This window comes from Ranitomeya variabilis, chromosome 5 (assembly GCF_051348905.1).
Source record: "Ranitomeya variabilis isolate aRanVar5 chromosome 5, aRanVar5.hap1, whole genome shotgun sequence".
Classification (NCBI taxonomy): domain Eukaryota; kingdom Metazoa; phylum Chordata; class Amphibia; order Anura; family Dendrobatidae; genus Ranitomeya; species Ranitomeya variabilis.
In genome coordinates, this window is record NC_135236.1 from 198,024,429 (window position 1) to 198,050,048 (window position 25,620).

The window sequence follows — 25,620 nt, forward strand, 5'->3', positions numbered from 1 at the left end:
TAAATTTTATAATTAAAATAAAATATTTATCACTTTTGCACTTTCTCCATAATGGCTAATTAATTCACCCGGTCACTGAAATATTGCATTATGATTGCAAACCCAATATATTTGGGCTGTATTACGTTTGACCTTCATTATTGAGGGTTATCAGGGTCCCGCGTTCTTATCACTATTTACAATTATTTTATATTAAATATAGGGCATCACTTTTCACAAACGTAGCACGTTTATATAATAATCACATTATATTCAAGATAATACCATATAGTATTCTTATAAGCCGAGCACCATGCATAGGAATGGTAGTGCGCATGCGTGGTGTACCACATTAACCTGCATTTACATAGGCGCTCTGTTTCGGGTTCTTGCACTAAGTTAGGCAGAGCCCAAGGAGCGCCGATGTGTAAATGCGCTTATATGGTCTGGTGATGATCACCGCATGCGCCGATGTTATCATTCATTTTCCTTTTTTCTTTTGTATTAATAATATATAATTTCGCGTATTATGCGCTTCACAAGTGGGTCACTGATGTCACTATCTGATGCGGACCTATAATGTACGTTTATATCCGGTGGAATATCGGCGGGGTTTTGGATCCGCCCACTCTTTAGACACATGATGTTATGCGCTCCACAAGCGGGTCACTGAGGTCATCTTCTAGCGCGGACTCACAATACACGCACATCGGGTATAATACTGACAGGGAATTAGATCCACCTCTTCCCCAGGCGTCTATTGGTAGCCATGGATATAAATAATCACACCTTCCATCCCTTGGGCACGCCCCCGTAAGAAGCTAAGGGCGAAACGCGCGTCGGGGCGAACAGGGGAACACGCCACCACTCTCTATCTTCATACCGGCTGAGTCACTGATATCAGGTAATATGCTTAGCGCAATCTGACTTCATTAATTGTGTATTACTTGGGCTCCATGTGGATAACTTTGGGAGCATTTCATATATCTTTAATAATTGATGCCACGTATTAAATGGAGGCTTTGATAGCGCTATTTTATTTATTAGATCAGTTCATATGATATACCATCGCAGCACCAATTCCATTGACTTTGTTATATTGTGGAGCTCATGTGTCTTACTACTCTAGTCTTGCCCTTCATGCAGTGTCCTTCTGTAACTTTAGCTGGAAGTTATATGGAAACGCCTTATAAACATACCCGAACGGGACATTAAATGTATATATGCACATATACTTTACATAACCAGCTTAGACAAACAGGGGGATACTGCATGTTATGATATATTGTGTCTTTTCAGTATACTTTATGAAATAAGAAATATATATTTGGGTGGTGACTCACTGTTTCCCTGGGTATTATTTGGATTTTATGTCCTGTATTTTTTATCTCCTACATGTTTCAATAAAATTTTGATTTGTATTGTTAAAAAATCTTGGTCCTCTTCTTTGGAGCTTGGGGGAATCCCCAATGAGTCTCCTATTTGTTGTTATATAGCATGAAGTGCCAAAACCTACTATTTAGGACAATTGTTGTATAAATAAGTTCCCTGGGGGGTCTAATTTCCAAAATGGGGTCACTTGTGGGAGAGCTCCAAAGTTTATGCACACAGGGGCTCTCCATACACGACATGGTGTCCACTAACGATAGGAGCTAATTTTCCATTCAAAAAGTCAAATGGCGCTCCTTCCCTTCCGAGCCCTGCCATGCGCCCAAACAGTGGTTTCCCCCCACATATGGGGTTTCAGCGTGCTAAGGACAAATTGGACAACTTTTTGGGTCCACTTTTTCCTTTTACCCTTTGGAAAATAAAAAAAAAATCGTTGCTAAGACTAGTTTCACATTTGCGGATGGAGGGCTGCGTACGTCCTCTGTGAAGCTCCGCCCACAACCACACCTCCTCTGGTCAGCTCCACCTATGTCGGCATGCGGCCCTTATCTTTACCATTAGGTACGTAGGCCATGCCGATGTATACGGATGCCTCCGCATGCGTCGTTTTGACGGTGCGGCGACCTGCGTTCATCGCGAGTTGCAATTTGGTGCGGTGAATCCACAAATGCCATGACAGAAAATGACGATAATGAGCAGATCAGGGTCACAGATAACAGAAATTTAGGTTGTACAGTACTGATGGTAACGGAATTAGCGATTCTCTTGGCACGCTTAGGGCAATCAGAAATAACATGAGCAGAATCGCCGCAGTAAAAGCACAACCTATTCTGACGTCTGAATCCTTGCCGTTCAGCTCTAGACACAATCCTATCACACTGCATAGGCTCAGGACTCCGCTCGGAAGACAACGCCATAGTGTGCACAACTCTGCGCTCACGCAAGCGCCGATCAATTTGAATGGCCAGAGACATAGAATCACTCAGACCTGCAGGCGTGGGAAACCCCACCATAACATCTTTAACAGATTCAGAAAGACCCTTTCTGAAAATTGCCGCCAAAGCATCCTCATTCCACTTAGTAAGCACAGACCATTTTCTAAATTTCTGGCAATATGATTCTGCTGCTTCTTGACCCTGACACAGGGCCAACAAGGTTTTCTTAGCATGATCCACAGAATTAGGTTCATCATACAATAACCCAAGCACCTGAAAAAAGGTGTCTACATTAAGCAAGGCCGGATTCCCAGACTCCAGGGAAAATGCCCAATCCTGAGGGTCGCCACGCAACAGAGATATGACAATTTTTACCTGCTGGATGGGATCACCAGAGGAATGGGGCTTCAGAGCAAAAAAACAGTTTACAGTTATTTTTAAAGCTCAAAAATTTGGACCAGTCCCCAAAAAACAGATCGGGGGTAGGAATTCTAGGCTCTAAAACAGGAGTCTGCACGATATAATCAGAACTACCCTGTACTCTAGCAGCAAGTTGATCCACACGAGAAGCAAGTCCCTGAACATCCATGTCAGCGCCTAACTCCTGAGCCACTCAGAGATAAAGAGGGAAAAAAAAACACAACAGAGTACAGAAAAAAAAATGGCTCAGCACTTTCTTTCCCTTCTTTTGAGATGCGGTTAACTCATTGTTGGCCAGTTGTACTGTTATGATCTGGTGGCCTAGGAGCGGCATGAGACGTACTCTGGAGAATGTGGTAACTGTACTGACCGCAGACCCTGGACTTAACACCGCAACTAGAAGTAGCCGTGGGATGTACCTACCAATCCTAGACACCTCGACACAGCCGGAGGACTAATTAACCCTATAGATAGAAAAGGGAAAACTATCTTGCCTCAGAGAAAATTCCCAAAGGATAGGCAGCCCCCCACAAATATTGACTGTGAGAGGAGAGGAAAAAACATACACAGGCTGAAAACAGAATTTAGCAAAGGAGGCCAATCTAGTTAAATAGAAAAGATAGGACAGAGAACTATGCGGTCAGTATTAAAATACTATGAAATGTCCACCACAGATAATACAAAAACTCCACATCTAACTAAAGACATGGAGGGTAAATCTGCCTCTCCAGAGATTCCAGCTTGGCTGCATAAATCCTTACACAGATAAAGCTGGACAAGAAAAAACATGCAATGCACTGAACAATGAGGCCCACAACATGTGGGCAGAAAAACAAGCAGTACTTATCTTGTAGAAATGAACTGCAAGCAGGAGCGACCAGGAAGGGATGTGAATCCTCCAGAAACAATGAACAACTGGCACTCACTAAAGGGTGAAGCCAGACTAAATAGCCCCGTCCGAAGTGGACGCACCTGATGACTGCTGTGAAGGACAAACAGCAGCACTACCACTTATAACCACCGGAGGGAGCCCAAGAGCAGAACCCACAACAGAATTCACAACACGGAGGCATCCGCACACATCGGCATGGCCTGCCGTAGGCAGAACTGACCGGAAAAGATGTGGTGGTGGGTGGAGCTTCACGGAAGACGTACGCAGCCTTCCATCCACAAATGTGAAACTAGACTTAAAGATCATTTTTGTGACTAAAAAGTTAAATGTTCATTTTTCCTTCCATGTTGCGTCTGCTGCTGTGAAACACATGAAGGGTTAATAAACTTCTTGAATGTGGTTTTGATCAGCTTGAGGGGTGCAGTTTTTAGAATGGTGTCACTTGGGTATTTTCTGCCATACAGACCCCTCAGTGACTTCAAATGTGAGGTGGCCCCTAAAAAAAATGGTTTTGTAAAATTTGTTGCAAAAATGACAGATTGCTGGTCACCTTTTAACCCTTATAACTTCCTAACAAAAAAAAAAAAAATGGTTTCCAAAATTGTGCTGATGTAAAGTAGACATGTGGGAAATGTTATTAACTATTTTGTGTCGCATAACTCTCTGGTTTAACAGAATAAAAATTCAAAAATTGTGAAATTTTCAAAATTTTAGCCAAATTTCCGTTATTTCTTACTCTCCATTCAGATCTGCTCTTCTGTGAGGGGGCTACACACAAAATTCACCATCTAGAAATCTACTCTTAATAGCCATTTGCTACACCTGGTGCTAATGCATCAAGTTGGCAGATATTCATGAGTCCCATATCAGGGACCCACGGGAAAATATGTTGCTCTCGAACATGGGTTGGGGACCCCTGGTATAGGGCATGTATGATAAGCTGCTGATAGATTTAGCAGGAAATGCTTATTCTACAAAGGAATCATTGAACTGGATCCCTCATAGCTGTAATTCAGAGTTTTAAAGTCCTATTTGTCAATTTCAGGACCATAATATAAATCATACCTCAGGACATCATAATTGCCACCTGATTTCCAGTGGCAAATAACTATGTGCAGTGTTGAGCAAGTTTGCTAGTGGACCAAAAATTTTTGAATAGAAAACAAATTGAGCAGATTTGATGATGATGTGTCTACTGACATGCTGATAACATACAAGACCCAGTTGGAATCAGTAGACATGATATTATAGGCTTGTTTACTTCCCGATGTGGAAGTGAATGGAGCTGTAATACCCCCATTCACCCCGAGCCTGTTTTCACCTTCATGACCGGGACAAATTTTACAATTCTGACCAGTGTCAGTTTATGTGGCAATAACTCTGGAACACTTCAAAGGATCCCAATTATTCTGAGATTGTTTTTTCATGACATATTGCACTTTCTGACAGTGGTAAAATTTATTTGATATGACTTGCGTTTATATGTGAAAAAAATGGAAATTTGACAATTTTGCAATTTCCAAACTTTTAATTATTATGCCCTTAACTGTTGTGAATTCTGCTCTTGGGCTCCCTCCGGTGGTTGTTGGTGGTAGTGCAGTTGTCTTGGGGTTGTAATCCAGGGCAGGTGTTTCTTCTGATTGCAGCTCTACTAGGTATTTAGGTTTGCAGGATCCATGAGTCCTTGCCAGTTGTCCATTGTACTTGGAGGGATTGCATCTCTCTCTGGCTCCTCATGCCCTGCAGCCAATTCAGCTAAGATAAGTGTCTGTTTTTTTGTCTCTGTGCACACATGCAGTGTGCTTTGCAATTCAGTGCAATTCATTGTGTTTTTGTCCAGCTTAGACTTTGCTTGGATTTTTCAGTCATGCTGGATTCTCAGGAGATGCAGATATCCTTTCTATGTCTTTAGTTAGATGTAGAATATTTATATTATCTGCTGTGGATATTTTTAGGATTTTAATACTGACCGCTTAGAATTCTGTCCTATCCTTTTCTATTTAGCTAGAAGTGCCTCTTTTGCTAAATCCTGTTTATCTGCCTGCGTGTGTCTTTCCTCTTATACTCACAGTCAATATTTGTGGGGGGCTGCCTATCCTTTGGGGTTCTGCTCTGAGGCAAGATAGAATTCCCACTTCCATCTATAGGGGTATTTAGTCCTCCGGCTGTCGAGGTGTCTAGGACGTGTTAGGTATATCCCACGGCTACTTCTAGTTGCGGTGTTAGTTTAGGGTTTGCGGTCAGTATAGGTACCACCTACTCCTGAGAAAGTCTCTCATGCGGCTCCAAGGTCACCGGATCATAACACTTAACCCCTTTACCCCCAAGGGTGGTTTGCACGTTAATGACCGGGACAATTTTTACAATTCTGACCACTGTCTCTTTATGAGTGTCATGTCGGACGCTGTTCAGACCAGGTCGCTCGACAGACAGAGGTAATTCCGCTTTTGACCACTATTTGCTCATTGGCGTCGGCTAGATTTTATCTAGCTGTTCCGGGGTTAATTTACCTGATCCTCGGATTGGAAGCTGGGCCATGCCCATTGCCTTTAAATAGTTCTCCTGATCATTGGGCGTCGCCGATTATAGCTTCTGTCTTGTGCGTTGTTATCTCGGTCTGGAGTGGAGAGCTGGTTGTTGGAGATTCGTTGCTGGTGGTGTATTTTCCTTTGTCTTATTTACTCCTTCCTATATTTGTATTTATTTTGCCCTGCACATTTTTAGTGTATTCCTGAGTGACTGCGGCGTGGTGTATATGTTCCTTTATCCTTGTCTGTGCTAACTGTGGGTATTGGTGTATTACCTCTTCACTGGGTGGTGGGCGGAGGTTTCAGCCTAGGGTTGAAACAGGAGACAGGGTGAGGTTCGAGGCCTGGACATGCACACCATCAGTGTAAACTCCAGGTAGAGGATCAGTCAGGATTTCCCTAGTCTGAGGGAAATTGCAGGGGCCCGGGTTATTAGCTCTCGCTCACCTAGTCTCCCCGTGACAATGAGGTTATAACTCTGGAACGCTTCAACGGATCCCGGTGATTCTAACATTGTTTTCTCGTGACATATTGTACTTCATGATAGTGGTAACATTTCTTTGATATTACCTGCGTTTATTTGTGGAAAAAAAAACAGAAATTTGGCAAAAATTTTGAAAATTTCGCAATTTTCCAACTTTGAATTTTTATACAATTAAATCACAGAGATATGTCACACAAAATACTTAACATTTCCCACATCTCTACTTTACATCAGCGCAATTTTGGAACCAAAAGGTTTTTTTTGTTAGGGAGTTATAAGGGTTAGAAGTTGACCATCAATTTCTCATTTTTACAACACCATTTTTTTTTTTAGGGACCACATCTCATTTGAAGTCATTTTGAGGGGTCTATATGATAGAATGGCATCACACTTGGGTATTTTCTAAAACCTGCACCCCTCAAGGTGCTCAAAACCACATTCAAGAAGTTTATTAACCCTTCAGGTGTTTCACAGGAATGTTTGGAATGTTTAAATAAAAATAAACATTTAACTTTTTTTTACACAAAAAATTTACTTCAGCTTCAATTTGTTTTATTTTACCAAGGGTAAGGAGAAAGTGGACCCCAAAAGTTGTTGTACAATTTGTCCTGAGTACGCCGATACCCCATATGTGGGGGTAAATCACTGTTTTGGCGCATGGCAGAGCTCGGAAGCGAAGGAGCGCCATTTGACTTTTCAATGCAAAATTGACTGGAATTGAGATGGGACGCCGTGTTGCGTTTGGAGAGCCCCTGATGTGCCTAAACATTGAAACCCCCCACAAGTGACACCATTTTGGAAAGTAGAACCTTTAAGGAACTTATCTAGATGTGTGGTGAGTAGTGTTGAGCATTCCGATACCGCAAGTATCGGCCGATACTTGCGGTATCGGAATTCCGATACCGAGATCCGATACTTTTGTGGTATCGGGAATCGGAAGTTCCCAGTGTATGGTACCCAGGGTCTGAAGGAGAGGAAACTCTCCTTCAGGCCCTGGGATCCATATCCATGTAAAAAATAAAGAATTAAAATAAAAAATAGGGATATACTCACTCTCTGACGCGCCCTGGTAGTAACCGGCAGCCTGCTTTGCTTAAAATGAGCGTGTTCAGCACCTTCCATGACGTCACGGCTTCTGATTGGTCGCGTGCCGCTCACGTGACCGCCACGCGACCAATCACAAGCCGTGATGTCATTCTCAGGTCCTAAATTCCTAATTTTAGGAATTTAAGACCTGAGAATGACGTCACGGCTTGTGATTGGTCGCCTGGCGATCACATGAGCGGCACGCGACCAATCAGAAGCCGTGACGTCATGGATGGCCCTAAACGCGCTCATTTTAAGCAAAGAAGGCTGCCGGTTAACAGCGGTGAGGTGCAGGGGCCTCCGGAGAGGTGAGTAAATCAATATTTTTTATTTTAATTCTTTATTTTACACATTAATATGGATCCCAGGGCCTGAAGGAGAGTTTCCTCTCCTTCAGACCCTGGGAACCATCAGGATACCTTCCGATACTTGGTGTCCCATTGACTTGTATTGGTATCGGTATCGGCGATATCCGATACTTTTCAGGTATCGGCCGATACTATCCGATACCGATAGTTTCAAGTATCGGACGGTATCGCTCAACACTAGTGGTGAGCACTTTGACCCATAAAGTGATTCACAGAAGTCTATAATGCAGAGCCGTAAAAATAAAAAAATATATTTTTTCACAAAAATGATCTTTTCGCCCCCAATTTTTTTTTTTCCAAGGGTAAGGCTACGTTCACATTTGCGGTCAGCGCCGCAGCGTCGGGCACCGCAGCGGCGCCGCATGCGTCATGCGCCCCTATATTTAACATGGGGGCGCATGGACATGCGTTGTGCTGCGTTTTGCGCCACATGGCCGCAAGCGTTGGACGCAAGAAACGCATCAAGTTGCATTTTTTTTGCGTCCAACTTTCGGCCAAAAAGGACGCATGCGGCGCAAAACGCAGCGTTTTAGCGTGCGTTTTGCCGCGTTTTTGTTTGCGTTGTGCGCTGCGGCGCCGACGCTGCGGCGCACAACGCAAATGTGAACGTAGCCTAAGAGAAGAAATTGGACTCCAAAAGTCGTTGTCCAAATTGTCCTGAGTATGCTGATACCCCATATGTGGGGGTAAACCACTGATTGGGCGCAAGGGAGAGCTCAGAAGGGAAGGAGCGCCGTTTGACTTTCTAATGCAAAATTGACTGGAATTGAGATGGGACGCCATGTTGCGTTTGGAGAGCCACTGAGGTGCCTAAACATTGAAACCCCCCCACAAGTGACACCATTTTGGAAAGTAGACCTCCTATGGAAACCATCTAGATGAGTTGTGAGAGCTTTGAACCCCCTAGTGTTTCACTACAGTTTATAACGCAGAGCCGTGAAAATAAAAATTATTTTTTTTCCCCACAAAAATTATTTTTTAGCCCCCAGTTTTGTATTTTCCCAAGGGTAAAAAGAAGAAATTGGACCCCAAAAGTTGTTGTCCAATTTGTCCTGAGTATGCTGATACCCCATATGTGGGGGGGAACCACCGTTTGGGCGCATGGGAGAGCTCGGAAGGGAAGGAGCACCATTTGGAATGCAGACTTAGATGGAATGGTCTGCAGGCGTCACATTGCGTTTGCAGAGCCCCTAATGTACCTAAACCATAGAAACCCCCCAAAAGTGACCCCATATTGTAAACTAGACACCCCAAGGAACTTATCTAGATGTGTTGTGAGAACTTTGAACCCCCAAGTGTTTTACTGCAGTTTATAACGCAGAGCCGTGAAAATGAATCTTTTTTTTTTTTCCAGAAAAATTATTTTTTAGCCCCCAGTTTTGTATTATCCCATGGGTAACAGGAGAAATTGGATCCCAAAAGATGTTGTCCAATGTGTCCTGAGTACGCTGATACCCCATATGTTGGGGTAAACCCCTGTTTCCGGAAGAGAAGGAGCACTGTTTTACTTTTTCAACGCAGAATTGGCTGGAATTGAGATCGGACGCCATGTCGCATTTGGAGAGCCCCTGATGTGCCTAAACAGTGGAAACCCCCCAATTATAACTGAAACCCTAATCCAAACACACCCCTAACACTAATCTCAACGGTAACCCTAACCACACCCCTAACCCTGACACACCCCTAACCCTAATCCCAACCGTAAATGTAATCCAAACCCCAACCCTAACTTTAGCCCCAACCCTAATCCTAGCCCTAACCCTAATGGGAAAATGGAAATAAATACATTTTTTTATTTTTTTTATTTTTCCCTAACTAAGGGGGAGATGAAGGGCGGTTTGATTTACTATTTATAGCGGGTTTTCTAGCGGATTTTTGATTGGTAGCCGTCACACACTAAAAGACGCTTTTTATTGCAAAAAATGTTTTTTGAGTTACCACATTTTGAGAGCAATCATTTTTCCTATTTTGGTCCACAGAGTCATTTGAGGTCTTGTTTTTTGCGGGACGAGTTGACGTTTTTATTGGTAACATTTTCGGGCACGTGACATTTTTTGATCGCTTTTTATTCTGATTTTTGTGAGGCAGAATGACCAAAAACCAGCTATTCATGAATTTCTTTTTTTTTTTTTTTTTGGGGGGGGGGGGGGGGCGGGGCGTTTATACCGTTCTGCCTTTTGGTAAAATGGATAAAGCAGTTTTTATTCTTCGGGTCAGTACGATTACAGCGATACCTCATTTATATCATTTTTTTATGTTTTGGCGCTTTTATACGATAAAAGCTATTTCATAGAAAAAAAAATTATTTTTGCATCGCTTTATTCTGAGGACTATAACTTTTTTATTTTTTCGCTGATGATGCTGTATAGCGGCTCGTTTTTCGTGGGACAAGATGACGTTTTCAGCAGTACCATGGTTGTTTATTTCCATCTTTTTGATCGCGTGCTATTCCACTTTTTGTTCGGCGACATGATAAAGCGTTTTTTGCCTCATTTTTTTTTCTTTTTTACGGTGTTCACTGAAGGGGTTAACTAGTGGGACAGTTTTATAGGTCGGGTCGTTACAGACGCGGCGATACTAAATATGTGCGCTTTTATTGCTTTTTTTTTAATTTAGATAAAGGAATGTATTTATTAGAACAATATTTTTTTATTACTAATTTTTTTTTTCTTTTTTACTTTGCCCTTCGGGGGGGGGGGGGGAATCACAGTAAAGTGACAGATCGCTGATCTGACACTTTGCTGTGCACTGTGTCAGATCAGCGATCACACAACACAGCAAGGAGGCTTCCCGGCGCCTGCTCTGAGCAGGCGCTGTGAAGCCACCTCCCTGCAGGATCCAGATGCAGCCCCGGGGCCATTTTGGATCCAGGGCTTGCAGGGAGGAGACGGTACAAGGTGAGCACATCGCCTTGTACCGATCGTCTCAGGGAAGCACGCAGGGAGCCCCCTCCCTGCGCGATGCTTCCCTATACCGCCGGAACACTGTGATCATGTTTGATCGCAGTGTTCCGGGGGTTAATGTGCCGGGGGCGGTCCGTGACCACTCTTGGCACATAGTGCCGGATGTCAGCTGCGATGCTGCCCTCCTGTTGCTTCATCACGGCATTGCGCTCCTGTGCAGGCGCACTTATCTGCTGTATTGAGGGCAGAGTAAACTACTGCAGTGTGCTGGGCCTCTCTGACCTTTCCCAGCGCCTGCACACTGCAGTACTTTACTCTGCTCTCAACAGGGCAGATAAGTGTGCATGAGCAGGAGAGCGATCCCGGGGAGCGATAAAGCAACAGGAGGGCGGCATCGCAAGAAGATGGGAGGGGCCAGACACGGACTTGCGACACCCATCGGACCGGACTGCCCCCCCCCAGTTGAGTATAATAAAACTTATTTTACCTCATCTTTCAGGTCGTACCGGGGGCTTATCTACAGAATAACAGAACGTTGTAGAAAAGCCCTGAAAGGCAGTGGCCGTGTCTTATAGCGGATAAAACTGCTGACAGGTTTCCTTTAAAGTTTTTGCAGCAAAAGCCGATACCTGTGTTTTTTGCTATGTTTTTGCATTGACTGCTTTCTATGGGTGAAAAATAGCTGCCAAAACACAGAAAGAAGTTGTATGCTGCAGTTTTCAAAATCTCATAGCCTTTGCTGGTACTGTAAAACACAGCTTAAAATTTCTATTAAAAAAAAGCAGCAAAAAATGTAACTTGTGAACATAGCCTAGCCTAACTGTAATCCTCAGAAGATTTACAAACACAGACAGCACTATAAACAATAGACATGATCTATAATCTGGAGCACTGGCTTTTTTATGTCTGGGAGGAATAGCATTATAATGGTGGAAAGCGTAATAATCACTAACAAGGGCTGAATGTACAGTTTGCATCAATGCAATTCTCCTTTACAGTTATATTAGCAAGTAGATAAATGAACATAAAAATCAATTGTGCATTAATAAGACTTCTATAAAATGCTGCACTAATTCTGCTGTACATGATATTGGCTCACAGATGAGCCGGTGTGATCAGCATGTTGAAAAATAACTGCGAGGTAAATTTAACCCCTTAGTGACAAAGCCAATTTTTACAATTCTGATCACTGTCACTTTATGTGGTTATAACGCTGGAACGATTTAACGGATCCTGCTGATTCTGAGACTTTCTTTTGTGACATATTGTACTTCATGTTAGTGGTAAAATTTCTACGCTATCAATTGCGTTAATTTATGAAAAAAAAAAAATGGAAATATGGTGAAAATTTTGAACATTTTCCAATTTTTAAACTATGAATTTTTATGCCCTTAAACCAGAGAGAAATGTCACAAAAATACTTAATAAGTAACATTTCCCATATGCCTACTTTACATCAGCATAATTTTGGAAACAATTTTTTTTGTTAGGACGTTATAAGGGTTAAAAGTTGACCAGCAAATTCTCAGTTTTACAACACTTTTTTTTTTTTTTTTTTTTTTTTTTTTAGGGACTACATCACATTTGAAATCACTTTGAGGGGTCTATATGATAGAAAATACCCAAGTGTGACACCATTCTAAAAACTGCACCCCCCAAGGTGCTCAAAACCACATTCAAGAAGTTTATCAACCCTTCAGGTATTTCACAGGAATTTTTGGAATGTTTGCAAAAAAAAAATGAACATTTAACTTTTTTTCTCAAAAAATTTACTTCAGCTCCAATTTGTTTTATTTTACCAAGGGTAACAGAAATTGGAACCCAAAAGTTGTTGTGCAATTTGTCCTGAGTACGCTGATACCCCATATGAGGGGGAAAACCACTGTTTGGGCGCATGGCAGAGCTCGGAAGCGAAGGAGCGCCGTTTGACTTTTCAATGCAAAATTGACTGGAATTGAGATGAGACGCCATGTTGCGTTTGGAGAGCCCCTGATGTACCTAAACATTGAAACCCCCCACAAATGACACCATTTTGGAAAGTAAACCCCCTAAGGAAGTTATCTAAATGAGTGGTGAGCACTTTGACCCACCAAGCGTTTCACTACAGTTTATAACGCAGAGCCGTGAAAATAAAAATTATTTTTTTTCCCACAAAAATTATTTTTTAGCCCCTAGTTTTGTATTTTCCCCCAAGGGTAACAGGAGAAATTGGACCCCAAAAGTTGTTGTCCAATTTATGCCGAGTACGCTGATACCCCCGGTGAGAGCGGTCGATCGCCTATGACGTACTATTCCGTCCATGGGAAGTAGGGCCCTTGTCACATGGACGGAATAGTACGTCTAATGGCAGAAAGGGGTTAATGCATCAGCCCTGGGATGTTTCCAGAAATGCTGCATTATAAAATGCCCACATCATTTATTCTGTTCAACTGAAGAGCAATAAATGAGCTGCGACTAATTCACTACGGCACAAACTCTATGGTAATATACATACAGACAGTGTACACTGTACAGTTCTGAGCACAGGCAGCACTCCTCCCATGGCACGCTCGCCTGCGGCAATCCTCCCATGGCACGCTCGCCTGCGGCAATCCTCCCATGGCACGCTCGCCTGCGGCAATCCTCCCATGGCACGCTCGCCTGCGGCAATCCTCCCATGGCACGCTCGCCTACGGCAATCCTCCCATGGCACGCTCGCCTACGGCAATCCTCCCATGGGGTTGCACGTGTGACTTGCAGGTCAGCCATGGGTAAGAGCATTTATCGTATGTGATTCTTATGGTGCTGTGGTCGGCACTAACATTTTTATAGATTATGATGATATATTGGATATTTTATTTTTGACACTTATGCTGACACGGCTACATGTCTCAATGATTACCTTCTGGGATAAGACTTGAAGCACTGTCACTTTAGTTAAATCCATATGCCTCACTATTAAGACTATGCTGTACCTGTGTGCTTGCATGTGATTTTTGCTGCACCCGAGTCCTTGTCTTCTACAGCTCTGTCAATGATATGGTTCTTTTAATGTTGTTTTTTTGGTGCCTTCTATACAATTAGTTTAATAAAATTACACCGAGTACAGAATTATTAGGCAAGTTGTATTTTGATCACATGATACTTTTTATACATGTTGTCCTACTCCAAGCTGTTCAGGCTTGAGCGCCAACTACTAGTTAAGTAAATCAGGTGATGTGCATCTCTGTAATGAGGAGGGGTGTTGCCTAATGACATCAAAACCCTATATAAGGTGTGCTTAATTATTAGGCAACTTCCTTTCCTTTGGCAAAATGGGTCAGAAGAGAGATTTGACGGGCTCTGAAAAGTCCAAAATTGTGAGATGTCTTGCAGAGGGATGCAGCAGTCTTGAAATTGCCTAACTTTTGAAGCGTGATCACCGAACAATCGAGCGTTTCATGGCAAATAGCCAACAGGGTCGCAAGAAGCGTGTTGGGCAAAAAAGGCGCAAAATAACTGCCCATGAATTGAGGAAAATCAAGCGTGAAGCTGCCAAGATGCCATTTGCCACCAGTTTTGCCATATTTCAGAGATGCAACGTTACTGGAGTAACAAAAAGCACAAGGTGTGCAATACTCAGGGACATGGCCAAGGTAAGGAAGGCTGAAAAACGACCACCTTTGAACAAGAAATATAAGATAAAACGTCAAGATTGGGCCAAGAAGTATCTTAAGACTGACTTTTCAAAGGTTTTATAGACTGATGAAATGAGAGTGACTCTTGATGGGCCAGATGGATGGGCCAGAGGCTGGATCAGTAAAGGGCAGAGAGCTCCACTCCGACTCAGATACCAGCAAGGTGGAGGTGGGGTACTGGTATGGGCTGGTATCATCAAAGATGAACTTGTGGGACCTTTTCGGGTTGAGGATGGAATGAAGCTCAACTCCCAAACCTACTGCCAGTTTCTGGAAGACAACTTCTTCAAGCAGTGGTACGGGAAGAAGTCAGTATCGTTCAAGAAAAACATGATTTTCATGCAGGACGATGCTCCATCACATGCCTCCAACTACTCCTCAGAGTGGCTGGCCAGTAAGGGTCTCAAAGAAGAAAATATAATGACATGGCCCACTTGTTCACCTGATCTGAACCCCATAGAGAACCTGTGGTCCCTCATAAAATGTGAGATCTACAGGGAGGGAAAACAGTCCACCTCTCGGAACAGTGTCTGGGAGGCTGTGGTGGCGGCTGCACGCAATGTTGATCGTAAACAGATCAAGCAGCTGACAGAACGTATGGATGGAAGGCTGTTGAGTGTCACCATAAAGAAAGGTGGCTATATTGCTCACTAATTTTTTGGGGTTTTGTTTTTGCATGTCAGAAATGTTTATTTCTAAATTTTGTGCAGTTATATTGGTTTACCTGGTGAAAATAAACAAGTGAGATGGGAATATATTTGGTTTTTATTAAGTTGCCTAATAATTGTGCCCAGTAATAGTTACCTGCACAAACAGATATCCTCCTAAGATAGCCAAATCTAAATAAAAAAACCACTCCAACTTCCAAAAATATTAGGCTTTGATATTTATGAGTCTTTTGGGTTGATTGAGAGCATAGTTGTTGATCAATAATAAAAAATAATCCTCTAAAATACAACTTGCCTAATAATTCTGCACACAGTGTACTTTGCTTTTACTTTCTTTTGGTGGACTATTTTACTCCATTCTTCCATTGATTGGTGGGAGTAATTTCCATGGCTATTGCCTTTGGTGGTCTGGTCACATAGGCCCTGGGTCACCTATCATAGAATGTGTTCTGTCCTAAAGATTTTGTATTATATCCCATGGCACACTGGACTGCGGCACTCCTCACACGTCGCCGTACGCTTACAGTTACCTGCAGCATTCCTCACACATAGCCGCATAGTCGCCTGCAGCACTCCTTAGGCTATGTGCACAAGTTGCGGATTTACTGTGGATCTGCAGCATTTTTTCCGCGCAGAAACGCTGCAAAACCACGTGTGATTTACAGTACAATGTAAATCAATAGGAAAATAAAAATGCTGTGCTAATGGTGCGGAAAAATCTGCACGGAAAACGCAGAAAAATTAAAAAAAGGACCATGTAAATTCTTTGTGCGTTTCTGCACCCATTCCATTATAGGAAAACGCAGGGGTAAAAACTCATGAAATCTGCACAGAATCCGCAGGAAAAATGCACAAAATTCGCATAAAAAACGTGCAGATTTTGACCTGCATTTTCTGCCAAGATATGCAGAATCCGCACGGAAAATTCAACAGGCAATTCTGCAACGTGTGCAAATAGCCTCACAGCATTGTACACTCACAACACAGTGCTGCATAATCACTGTGCACTCACCTGCAGCACTGACCACTGCACACCTATCTGAGGCTTCTCACACTCGCCCGCAGCTCTCCCCACACTGTGCAGCGCACTCGCCCGCAGCTCTCCCCACACTGTGCAGCGCACTGACCCGCAGCTCTCCCCACACTGTGCAGCGCACTGACCCGCAGCTCTCCCCACACTGTGCAGCGCACTGACCCGCAGCTCTCCCCACACTGTGCAGCGCACTGACCCGCAGCTCTCCTCACACTGTGCAGCGCACTCGCCCGCCGCCCTCCTCGCACTGTGCAGCGCACTCGCCCGCAGCTCTCCTCGCACTGTGCAGCGCACTCACCCGCAGCTCTCCTCGCACTGTGCAGCGCACTCACCCGCAGCTCTCCTCGCACTGTGCAGCGCACTCACCCGCAGCTCTCCTCGCACTGTGCAGCGCACTCACCCGCAGCTCTCCTCGCACTGTGCAGCGCACTCACCCGCAGCTCTCCTCGCACTGTGCAGCGCACTCACCCGCAGCTCTCCTCGCACTGTGCAGCGCACTCACCCGCAGCTCTCCTCGCACTGTGCAGCGCACTCACCCGCAGCTCTCCTCGCACTGTGCAGCGCACTCACCCGCAGCTCTCCTCGCACTGTGCAGCGCACTCACCCGCAGCTCTCCTCGCACTGTGCAGCGCACTCACCCGCAGCTCTCCTCGCACTGTGCAGCGCACTCACCCGCAGCTCTCCTCGCACTGTGCAGCGCACTCACCCGCAGCTCTCCTCGCACTGTGCAGCGCACTCACCCGCAGCTCTCCTCGCACTGTGCAGCGCACTCACCCGCAGCTCTCCTCGCACTGTGCAGCGCACTCACCCGCAGCTCTCCTCGCACTGTGCAGCGCACTCACCCGCAGCTCTCCTCGCACTGTGCAGCGCACTCGCCCGCAGCTCTCCTCGCACTGTGCAGCGCACTCGCCCGCAGCTCTCCTCGCACTGTGCAGCGCACTCGCCCGCAGCTCTCCTCGCACTGTGCAGCGCACTAGCCCGCAGCTCTCCTCGCACTGTGCAGCGCATTAGCCCGCAGCTCTCCTCACACTGTGCAGCGCATTAGCCCGCAGCTCTCCTCACACTGTGCAGCGCATTAGCCCGCAGCTCTCCTCACACTGTGCAGCGCATTAGCCCGCAGCTCTCCTCACACTGTGCAGCGCATTAGCCCGCAGCTCTCCTCACACTGTGCAGCGCATTAGCCCGCAGCTCTCCTCACACTGTGCAGCGCATTAGCCCGCAGCTCTCCTCACACTGTGCAGCGCATTAGCCCGCAGCTCTCCTCACACTGTGCAGCGCATTAGCCCGCAGCTCTCCTCACACTGTGCAGCGCATTAGCCCGCAGCTCTCCTCACACTGTGCAGCGCATTAGCCCGCAGCTCTCCTCACACTGTGCAGCGCATTAGCCCGCAGCTCTCCTCACACTGTGCAGCGCATTAGCCCGCAGCTCTCCTCACACTGTGCAGCGCATTAGCCCGCAGCTCTCCTCACACTGTGCAGCGCATTAGCCCGCAGCTCTCCTCACACTGTGTAGCGCATTAGCCCGCAGCTCTCCTCACACGGTGCTGCACACTCACCCGCAGCTCTCCTCACACGGTGCTGCGCACTGACCTGCAGCTCTCCTCACACGGTGCTGCACACTCACCCGCAGCTCTCCTCACACGGTGCTGCACACTCACCCGCAGCTCTCCTCACACGGTGCTGCACACTCACCCGCAGCTCTCCTCACACGGGGCAGCGCACTGACCTGCAGCTCTCCTCACACGGGGCAGCGCACTCACCCGCAGCTCTCCTCACACTGTGCAGCGCATTAGCCCGCAGCTCTCCTCACACTGTGCAGCGCATTAGCCCGCAGCTCTCCTCACACTGTGCAGCGCACTGACCTGCCGCTCTCCTCACACGGGGCAGCGCACTCACCCGCAGCTCTCCTCACACTGTGCAGCGCATTAGCCCGCAGCTCTCCTCACACTGTGCAGCGCATTAGCCCGCAGCTCTCCTCACACTGTGCAGCGCACTGACCTGCCGCTCTCCTCACACGGCGCTGTACGCTCACTTCCTGCGCCGCCCGGTACAGCAGGTATATGGCCGCCCATAGAAGTAACATGAAGGTAAATGCCGCCAGTGTGGTCCTGCCGGCTCCCCTGCTCCTCCGTCCTCCTGTCCCCGCGGCCGGCTCCATGTTTTCACTAGTGATAACTTCCCTGAGTGCCATGGACTGTGGAGGAGGCCAGTCACGCTAATCTCTATCATGTGAGGCCGGGAGTCCGTCCTCATGCGCCAATTAGCCCTCCCTGGGGGTTACATGCAGCGTCTGACTGATGCGGGACATGAGGAAATCCCTAAGGGGAGACAGAACAACGTGGCGGCCAGATGATGCTCAGTCACGGGGTGAGGAGAAGTATGTTACTGGGGGCTGGTGTCAGGAGGCCATGTCTGCCGAGCACACTGCCGTACTCTGTGCGGTCCCCCGCCTGCACGGTGCTGAGGGAAGTGTTAGTGTGGGGACAGTGCACACAGGAGCGCCCCCCCGGCTGCTGAGCACAGACCACATTACTACACTATGTCTCAGGACCGACTGTATGTGTCAGTAATCGGCAGCGCTTTGGATGTAGCTCATGTCCGCTCTGTCCGAAGCGCTGCCGTCTTTAATTGAACGCAGGCGAAGCCCCATGTGATTCAATGAACCGTGCGGGATCGCCTCACCCAATACATTGTACTGATGACATTTATCTTGCGGATACTGAGCGTCTCCACTGCATAAATTGACATGCTGCGGTCTGGAAAGATGCGCCGCATGTCTGTCTCCGCAGGGAAGCCGCAGGCATCTGTGCACGCATAATGCTGTAACATCTGGACGCTGCGGAGATACGCAGCGTCCCAACCCACAGCGTTTACTGACCTTGGGCGCCTACCATGAGAAATGTGTGTATTATTTACAAGGTGTCACAACTGCATCAAAAACTGTTTTAGGCTATGTTCATACATTGTGTTTCTTCAGTGGTTTCTTATGCAAATTTTCATCTGCATTTTAGAATAATAACAAAGTGTGGGTATGTGCCCACGGTCAGTAATCATTACGGGTTGGACCCTGCGTACTTAGGCAGCAAAAACGCAACGTGTGGACATCGCCTTAGGCTATGTTCACACGTTGCTTTTTTTAATGCAAAGTTTAAAGGGAACCTGTCACACCCCCCCCCCCCCAGGCATTTGAAACTAAAAGAGCCACCTTGTGCAGCAGTAATGCTGCATTCTGACAAGGTGGCTCTATTAGTTATTGGTGCTGTAACTGCAGAAATAATCCGTTTTGTAATTTGTCCTAAATACCTTTCTTCAGTCCAGGAGGCCGGCCTTACCCCCTGCTGCAGACGCCACACAGCCGTCACTCAAATCTTCTTGGCGCCGCCTCCTCAGCACTGTTTTGAAATGAACCGGCGCCTGCGCTCTTTTCTCCTGCCTTGACATAAAGTTGCTATACATGAATGTAGGGGTTAATTTTTTTGGAAACTGAATAACCGTTTTAAGCTCCGTTTTTTTTTAATGGAATAAGTTCATATTGGTACAACAAGGTTATCTTCCAAGTTTCATTAAGATCTTTTCAGGGATTCAGTCTTTATGCGCCATATTCTTCCATAAAAAGCCTAGTGTGTTATCATGGTTGGAAACTGAGTAACAGTTTTAAGCTCCGTTTTTTTTAACCCCTTAGTGACGGAGCCAAATTTTTGAAATCTGACCAGTGTCACTTTATGTGGTAATAACTCTGGAACACTTCAACATATCCCAGTGATTTTGAGATTGTTTTTTCATGACACGTTATACTTTACGATAATGGTAAATTTAGGTCGCTATGTTTTGTGTTTATTTATAAAAAATATCAGAACTTTGAGAAAAATGTTAAAAATTAGCAATTTTCAAACTTTGAATGAGTATCCCTTTAATCTAGATAGTCATACCACAGCAAAACCTTAAAAAATAACATTTCCCACATGTCTGCTTTACATCAGCACCATTTGTAAAATATTCTTTTATTTTGTTAGTATTTTAGGAGGTTTAAAAATGTAGCAGTAGTTTTTCATTTTTTAAAGGAAATTTACAACATTTTTTTTGTAGGGGCCTATCCATGTTTGAAGTGACTGTGGGGGTCCCATATATTGGGAAACCCCCAAAAGTGATACCATTTTAAAAACAGCACCCCCTGACATATTGAAAACTGCAGTCAGGTAGTTTATTAACCCTTCAGGTGATTTTCAGGAATTAATGCAAAGTGGCATGACAGAAATGAAAATGTGTATTTTTACCACCTAAATGCAGCTAGCTTCTAAACAAGTTATAACAGTCGTCAGACTGTAAGGTCGCTATTTGTTCATTAATTGCCATGGCAAACATCAGGACCACACAACCATGATCTGAGGGCACCAATTGGGATAAAGAGGAAGCCCCACACTCTTGTTAACCATTTATATGAAGTAGTCACTATTGACAGCAGCATCTAAGGCAGTGATGGCGAACCTATGACACGCGTGTCAGTGCTGACACGCGTAGTCATTTTCAGTGACACGCCGGCCGCGGCCCCATAGAAATTGCTTCTTTCCCAGGGTCTGAAGGAGAGGAAACTCTCCTTCAGGCCCTGGGAACCATATTAATATGTAAAATAAAGAATTAAAATAATAAATATTGCTATACTCACCTCTCCGACGCAGCCTGGACGTCCGCGAGGGAACCGGCAGCGTTGTTTGCTTAAAAATCGCGGTTTTCCTTCCTTACTTGAAGTCCCGGCTTGTGATTGGTTGCGTGCCGCCCATGTGACCGAGACGCGACCAATCACAGCAAGCCGTGACGTAATTTTAGGTCCTTCAGGATTTTAAAATTACGTTCCGGCGTTGTGATTGGTTGCGTCGCCCATGTGACCGCACGCAACCAATCACAACGCCGGAACGTAATTTTAAAATCCTGAAGGACCTAAAATTACGTCACGGCTTGCTGTGATTGGTCGCGTCTCGGTCACATGGGCGGCACGCAACCAATCACAAGCCGGGACTTCAAGTAAGGAAGGAAAACCGCGATTTTTAAGCAAACAACGCTGCCGGTTCCCTCGCGGACGTCCAGGCTGCGTCGGAGAGGTGAGTATAGCAATATTTTTTATTTTAATTCTTTATTTTACACACATTAATGTTGTTTCGATCCCGATACCACAAAAGTATCGGATCTCGGTATCGGAATTCCGATACAGCAAATATCGGCCGATACCCGATACTTGCGGTATCGGAATGCTAAAGTAAACAATGGCATCCGATCCGATTTTTTATCGGATCGGATGCCATGCAGGAGGTCTGTGGGTCCAAACAACAGAGCTCCGGTGCAGAGCGTCTAGGCCTGGGACTTCCGGTAGGCCAGGCGCAGCTCCCGGAAGTCCCAGGCCTCTGCGTCGGATCTGTGTTGTTTGGGCGACATTGCGCTGCTCCCTGCTGCGCCGACCAGAAGTCCCAGGCTGCACCGACCAGAAGTCCCAGGCTGCACTTCTGAGGCCTGAGGAGATAGCTGTCTGGAGGCCCTGTGATAGCTGTCTGGAGGCCCTGTGATAGCTGTCTGGACTCAGGCCCTGTGATAGCTGTCTGGACTCAGGCCCTGTGATAGCTGTCTGGACTCAGGCCCTGTGATAGCTGTCTGGACTCAGGCCCTGTGATAGCTGTCTGGACTCAGGCCCTGTGATAGCTGTCTGGACTCAGGCCCTGTGATAGCTGTCTGGACTCAGGCCCTGTGATAGCTGTCTGGACTCAGGCCCTGTGATAGCTGTCTGGACTCAGGCCCTGTGAGGCCATGTGCACACGTTCAGGATTTTTAGCGTTTTTTTTCGCGTTTTTTCGCTATAAAAACGTGATAAAAACGCGAAAAAAACGCTAACATATGCCTCCTATTATTTACAAGGTATTCCGCATTTTTTGTGCAAATGTTGCGATTTTTTCAGCGAAAAAATCGCATAGCGGAAAAAAAAGCAACATGTTCATTAAAAATGCGGAATTGCAGGGATTCCGCACACCTAGGAGTCCATTGATCTGCTTACTTCCCGCACGGGGCTGTGCCCACGATGCGGGAAGTAAGCAGATTATGTGCGGTTGGTACCCAGGGTGGAGGAGAGGAGACTCTCCTCCACGCACTGGGCACCATATAAGTGGTCAAAAAATAAGAAATAAAATAAAAAATAGTCCTATACTCACCCTCGATGTCCCGCGCAGTGTTCCCGCCTCACCGCTGCACGCTGCCGTTCGGTTCCTGTAGCTGATGTGCGGCGAAGGACCTTGCCGATGACGTCACTGTCCTGTGATTGGTCGTGAGCGGTCATGTGACCGCTCACGTGACCGTGACGTCACGGAAGGCCCTGTGCGCACAGACCAGCTATAGGAAGACGAACGGACGCCGCTGATGAGATGTCTGGGTGAGTATAAGCATTTTTTTATTTTTTTTATTATTTTTAAACATTCTATCTTTTACTATAGATGCTGCATAAGCTGCATCTATAGTAAAAAGTTGGTCACACTTGTCAAACAGTATGTTTGACAAGTGTGACCAACCTGTCAGTCAGTTTTCCAAGCGATGCTACAGATCGCTTGGAAAACTTTAGCATTCTGCAAGCTAATTACGCTTGCAGAATGCTAAAAAAACGCGAAAAAAACGGAAAAAAAACGCAAAAAAAAAAATGCGGATTTCTTGCAGAAAATTTCCGGTTTTCTTCAGGAAATTTCTGCAAGAAATCCTGAACGTGTGCACATACCCTGATAGCTGTCTGGACTCAGGCCCTGTGATTGCTGTCTGGACTCAGGCCCTGTGATTGCTGTCTGGACTCAGGCCCTGTGATTGCTGTCTGGACTCAGGCCCTGTGATTGCTGTCTGAACTCAGGCCCTGTGATTGCTGTCTGGACTCAGGCCCTGTGATTGCTGTCTGGACTCAGGCCCTGTGATTGCTGTCTGGAGGCCCTGTGACTACTACAGCAACCATCATCCAGTGAACTGTGGGGTGTCATTGGCCATTACTGAGATAAGTGAGAGGGAGGCATCAGTGATGGCGAACCTGTGGCAGTCCAGCTGTTGCAAAACTACAATTCCCATCATGGCTGGCCATTCAAAGCAAAGGCTTTGGCTGTGAAGACATGATGGGAATTGTAGTTTTGCAACAGCTGGAGTGCCACAGGTTCGCCATCACTGGAAGAATTCCCCCTCCCCCTCACTTATCTTAGTTCACGGCACCCCACACAAGTTAAATAATAGCAAGACCAACAAAAGAAACCAACTGACAGATGAACAAAGAAGTCACTAAGCAGGTAAGTTAATTCTAATTATACATATTTGTTATTTAAACTATACATGTCGCAAAATTATGTTTTTTTATCAAGGTGACACACCACCCAAGTTATGCTCGTTTTTTTGGCGAATTTTGACACACCGAGCTCAAAAGGTTGCCCATCACTGATCTAAGGGGTTAAACAGATATGGACGGTGCAAACACTGATCGTGGCTGATGCAGCAAGTTGTCAGCTATAGTGTACAGCTGACAGCTGCTGGATTGTCACCTGTACGGGGATGCCATTCTCTTATATCTCAGGTCAGTTAAAAGACGTATTGGCTGTCATTAAGGGGTTAATGGAATAAGTTCATATTAGTATAACAAGGTTATCTTCCCAGTTTCATTAAGATCTTTTTAGGGATTCAGTCTTTATGCGCCGCCATATTCTTCCATACCTATGCCTAGTGTGTTATCATGGTTGGAAACTGAATAACGGTCTTAAGCTCTGTTTTTTTTTTATTGGAATAAGTTCTTATTTCTGCCTTGAAATGAGGTTTATTGTACTAACAGAAAATGTGCAATCTGCATTCAAACAAAATTTGACAGGTGCATAAGTATGGGCACCCTTATCATTTTCTTGTTTTTAATACTCCTACCTACTTTTTACTGACTTGCTAAAGCACTTTTTTTGGTTTTGTAACCTCATTGAGCTTTGAACTTCATAGCCAGGTGTATGCAATCATGAGAAAAGCTACTTAAAGTGGCCACTTGCAAGTTGTTCTCCTGTTTGAATCTCCTCTGAAGAGTGGCATCATGGGCTCCTCAAAACAACTGTCAAATGATCTAAAAACAAAGATTATTCAACATAGTAGTTCAGGGGAAGGATACAAAAAGCTGTCTCAGAGATTTAACCTGTCAATTTCCACTGTGAGGAACATAGTAAGGAAATGGAAGAACACAGGTACAGTTCTTGTTAAGGCCAGAAGTGGCAGGCCAAGAAAAACATCAGAAAGGCAGAGAAGAAGAATGGCGAGATCAGTCAAGGACAATCGTCAGACCACCTCCAGAGAGCTGCAGCATCAACTTGCTGCAGATGGTGTCACTGTGCTTCGGTCAACTATACAACACACTTTGCACAAGGAGAAGCTATATGGGAGAGTGATGTGAAAGAAGCCGTTTCTGCAAGCACGCCACAAACAGAGTCGGCTGAGGTATGCAAAAGCACATTTGGAGAAGCCAATTTCTTTTTGGAAGAAGGTCCTGTGGACTGATGAAACCAAGATTGAGTTGTTTGGTCATACAAAAAGGCGTTATGCATGGCGGCAAAAAAACACAGCATTCCAAGAAAATCACTTGCTACCCACAGTAAAATTTGGTGGAGGTTCCATCATGCTTTGGGGCTGTGTGGCCAATGCCGGCACCGGGAATCTTGTTAAAGTTGAGGGACGCATGGATTCCTCTCAGTATCAGCAGATTCTTGACAATAATGTTCATAAATCAGTGACAAAGTTGAAGTTACGCAGGGGATGGATCTTTCAGCAAGACAATGATCCAAAACACCGCTCCAAATCTACTTAGGCATTCATGCAGAGGAACAATTACACTATTCTGGAATGGCCATCCCAGTCCCCAGACCTGAATATCATTGAACATCTGTGGGATCATTTGAAGAGGGCTGTCCATGCTTGGCGACCATCAAACTTAACTGAACTGGAATTGTTTTGTAAAGAGGAATGGTCAAAAATACCTTCATCCAGGATCCAGGAAATCATTAAAAGCTACAGGAAGCGACTAGAGGCTATTATTTTTGCAAAAGGAGGATCTACTAAATATTAACCCCTTCACCCCCAAGGGTGGTTTGCACGTTAATGACCGGGCCAATTTTTACAATTCTGACCACTGTCCCTTTATGAGGTTATAACTCTGGAACGCTTCAACGGATCCCAGTGATTCTGACATTGTTTTCTCGTGACATATTGTACTTCATGATAGTGGTAACATTTCTTTGATATTACCTGCGTTTA

General features: G+C 45.4%; 1 protein-coding gene across 6 annotated transcripts in view; it reads right to left on the minus strand.

The window, feature by feature from the left end:
• Window positions 1-18,800, minus strand: part of SLC24A5 (solute carrier family 24 member 5) — a 101,542-nt gene extending 82,742 nt beyond the window's left edge. For 2 of the 6 annotated variants that reach the window (XM_077263731.1, XM_077263729.1), the window contains exon 1: window positions 18,340-18,670. In XM_077263731.1, coding sequence (XP_077119846.1) covers window positions 18,340-18,532 — 193 coding nt within the window. In that variant the 5' untranslated portion in view covers window positions 18,533-18,670. Of the gene's footprint in view, window positions 1-16,537; window positions 16,557-17,931; window positions 17,955-18,339 lie in introns of those variants that run through there. The other 4 variants (XM_077263728.1, XM_077263730.1, XM_077263732.1 and 1 more) reach the window with 4 other exon arrangements.
• Between the last annotated feature and the right edge of the window lie 6,820 nt (window positions 18,801-25,620).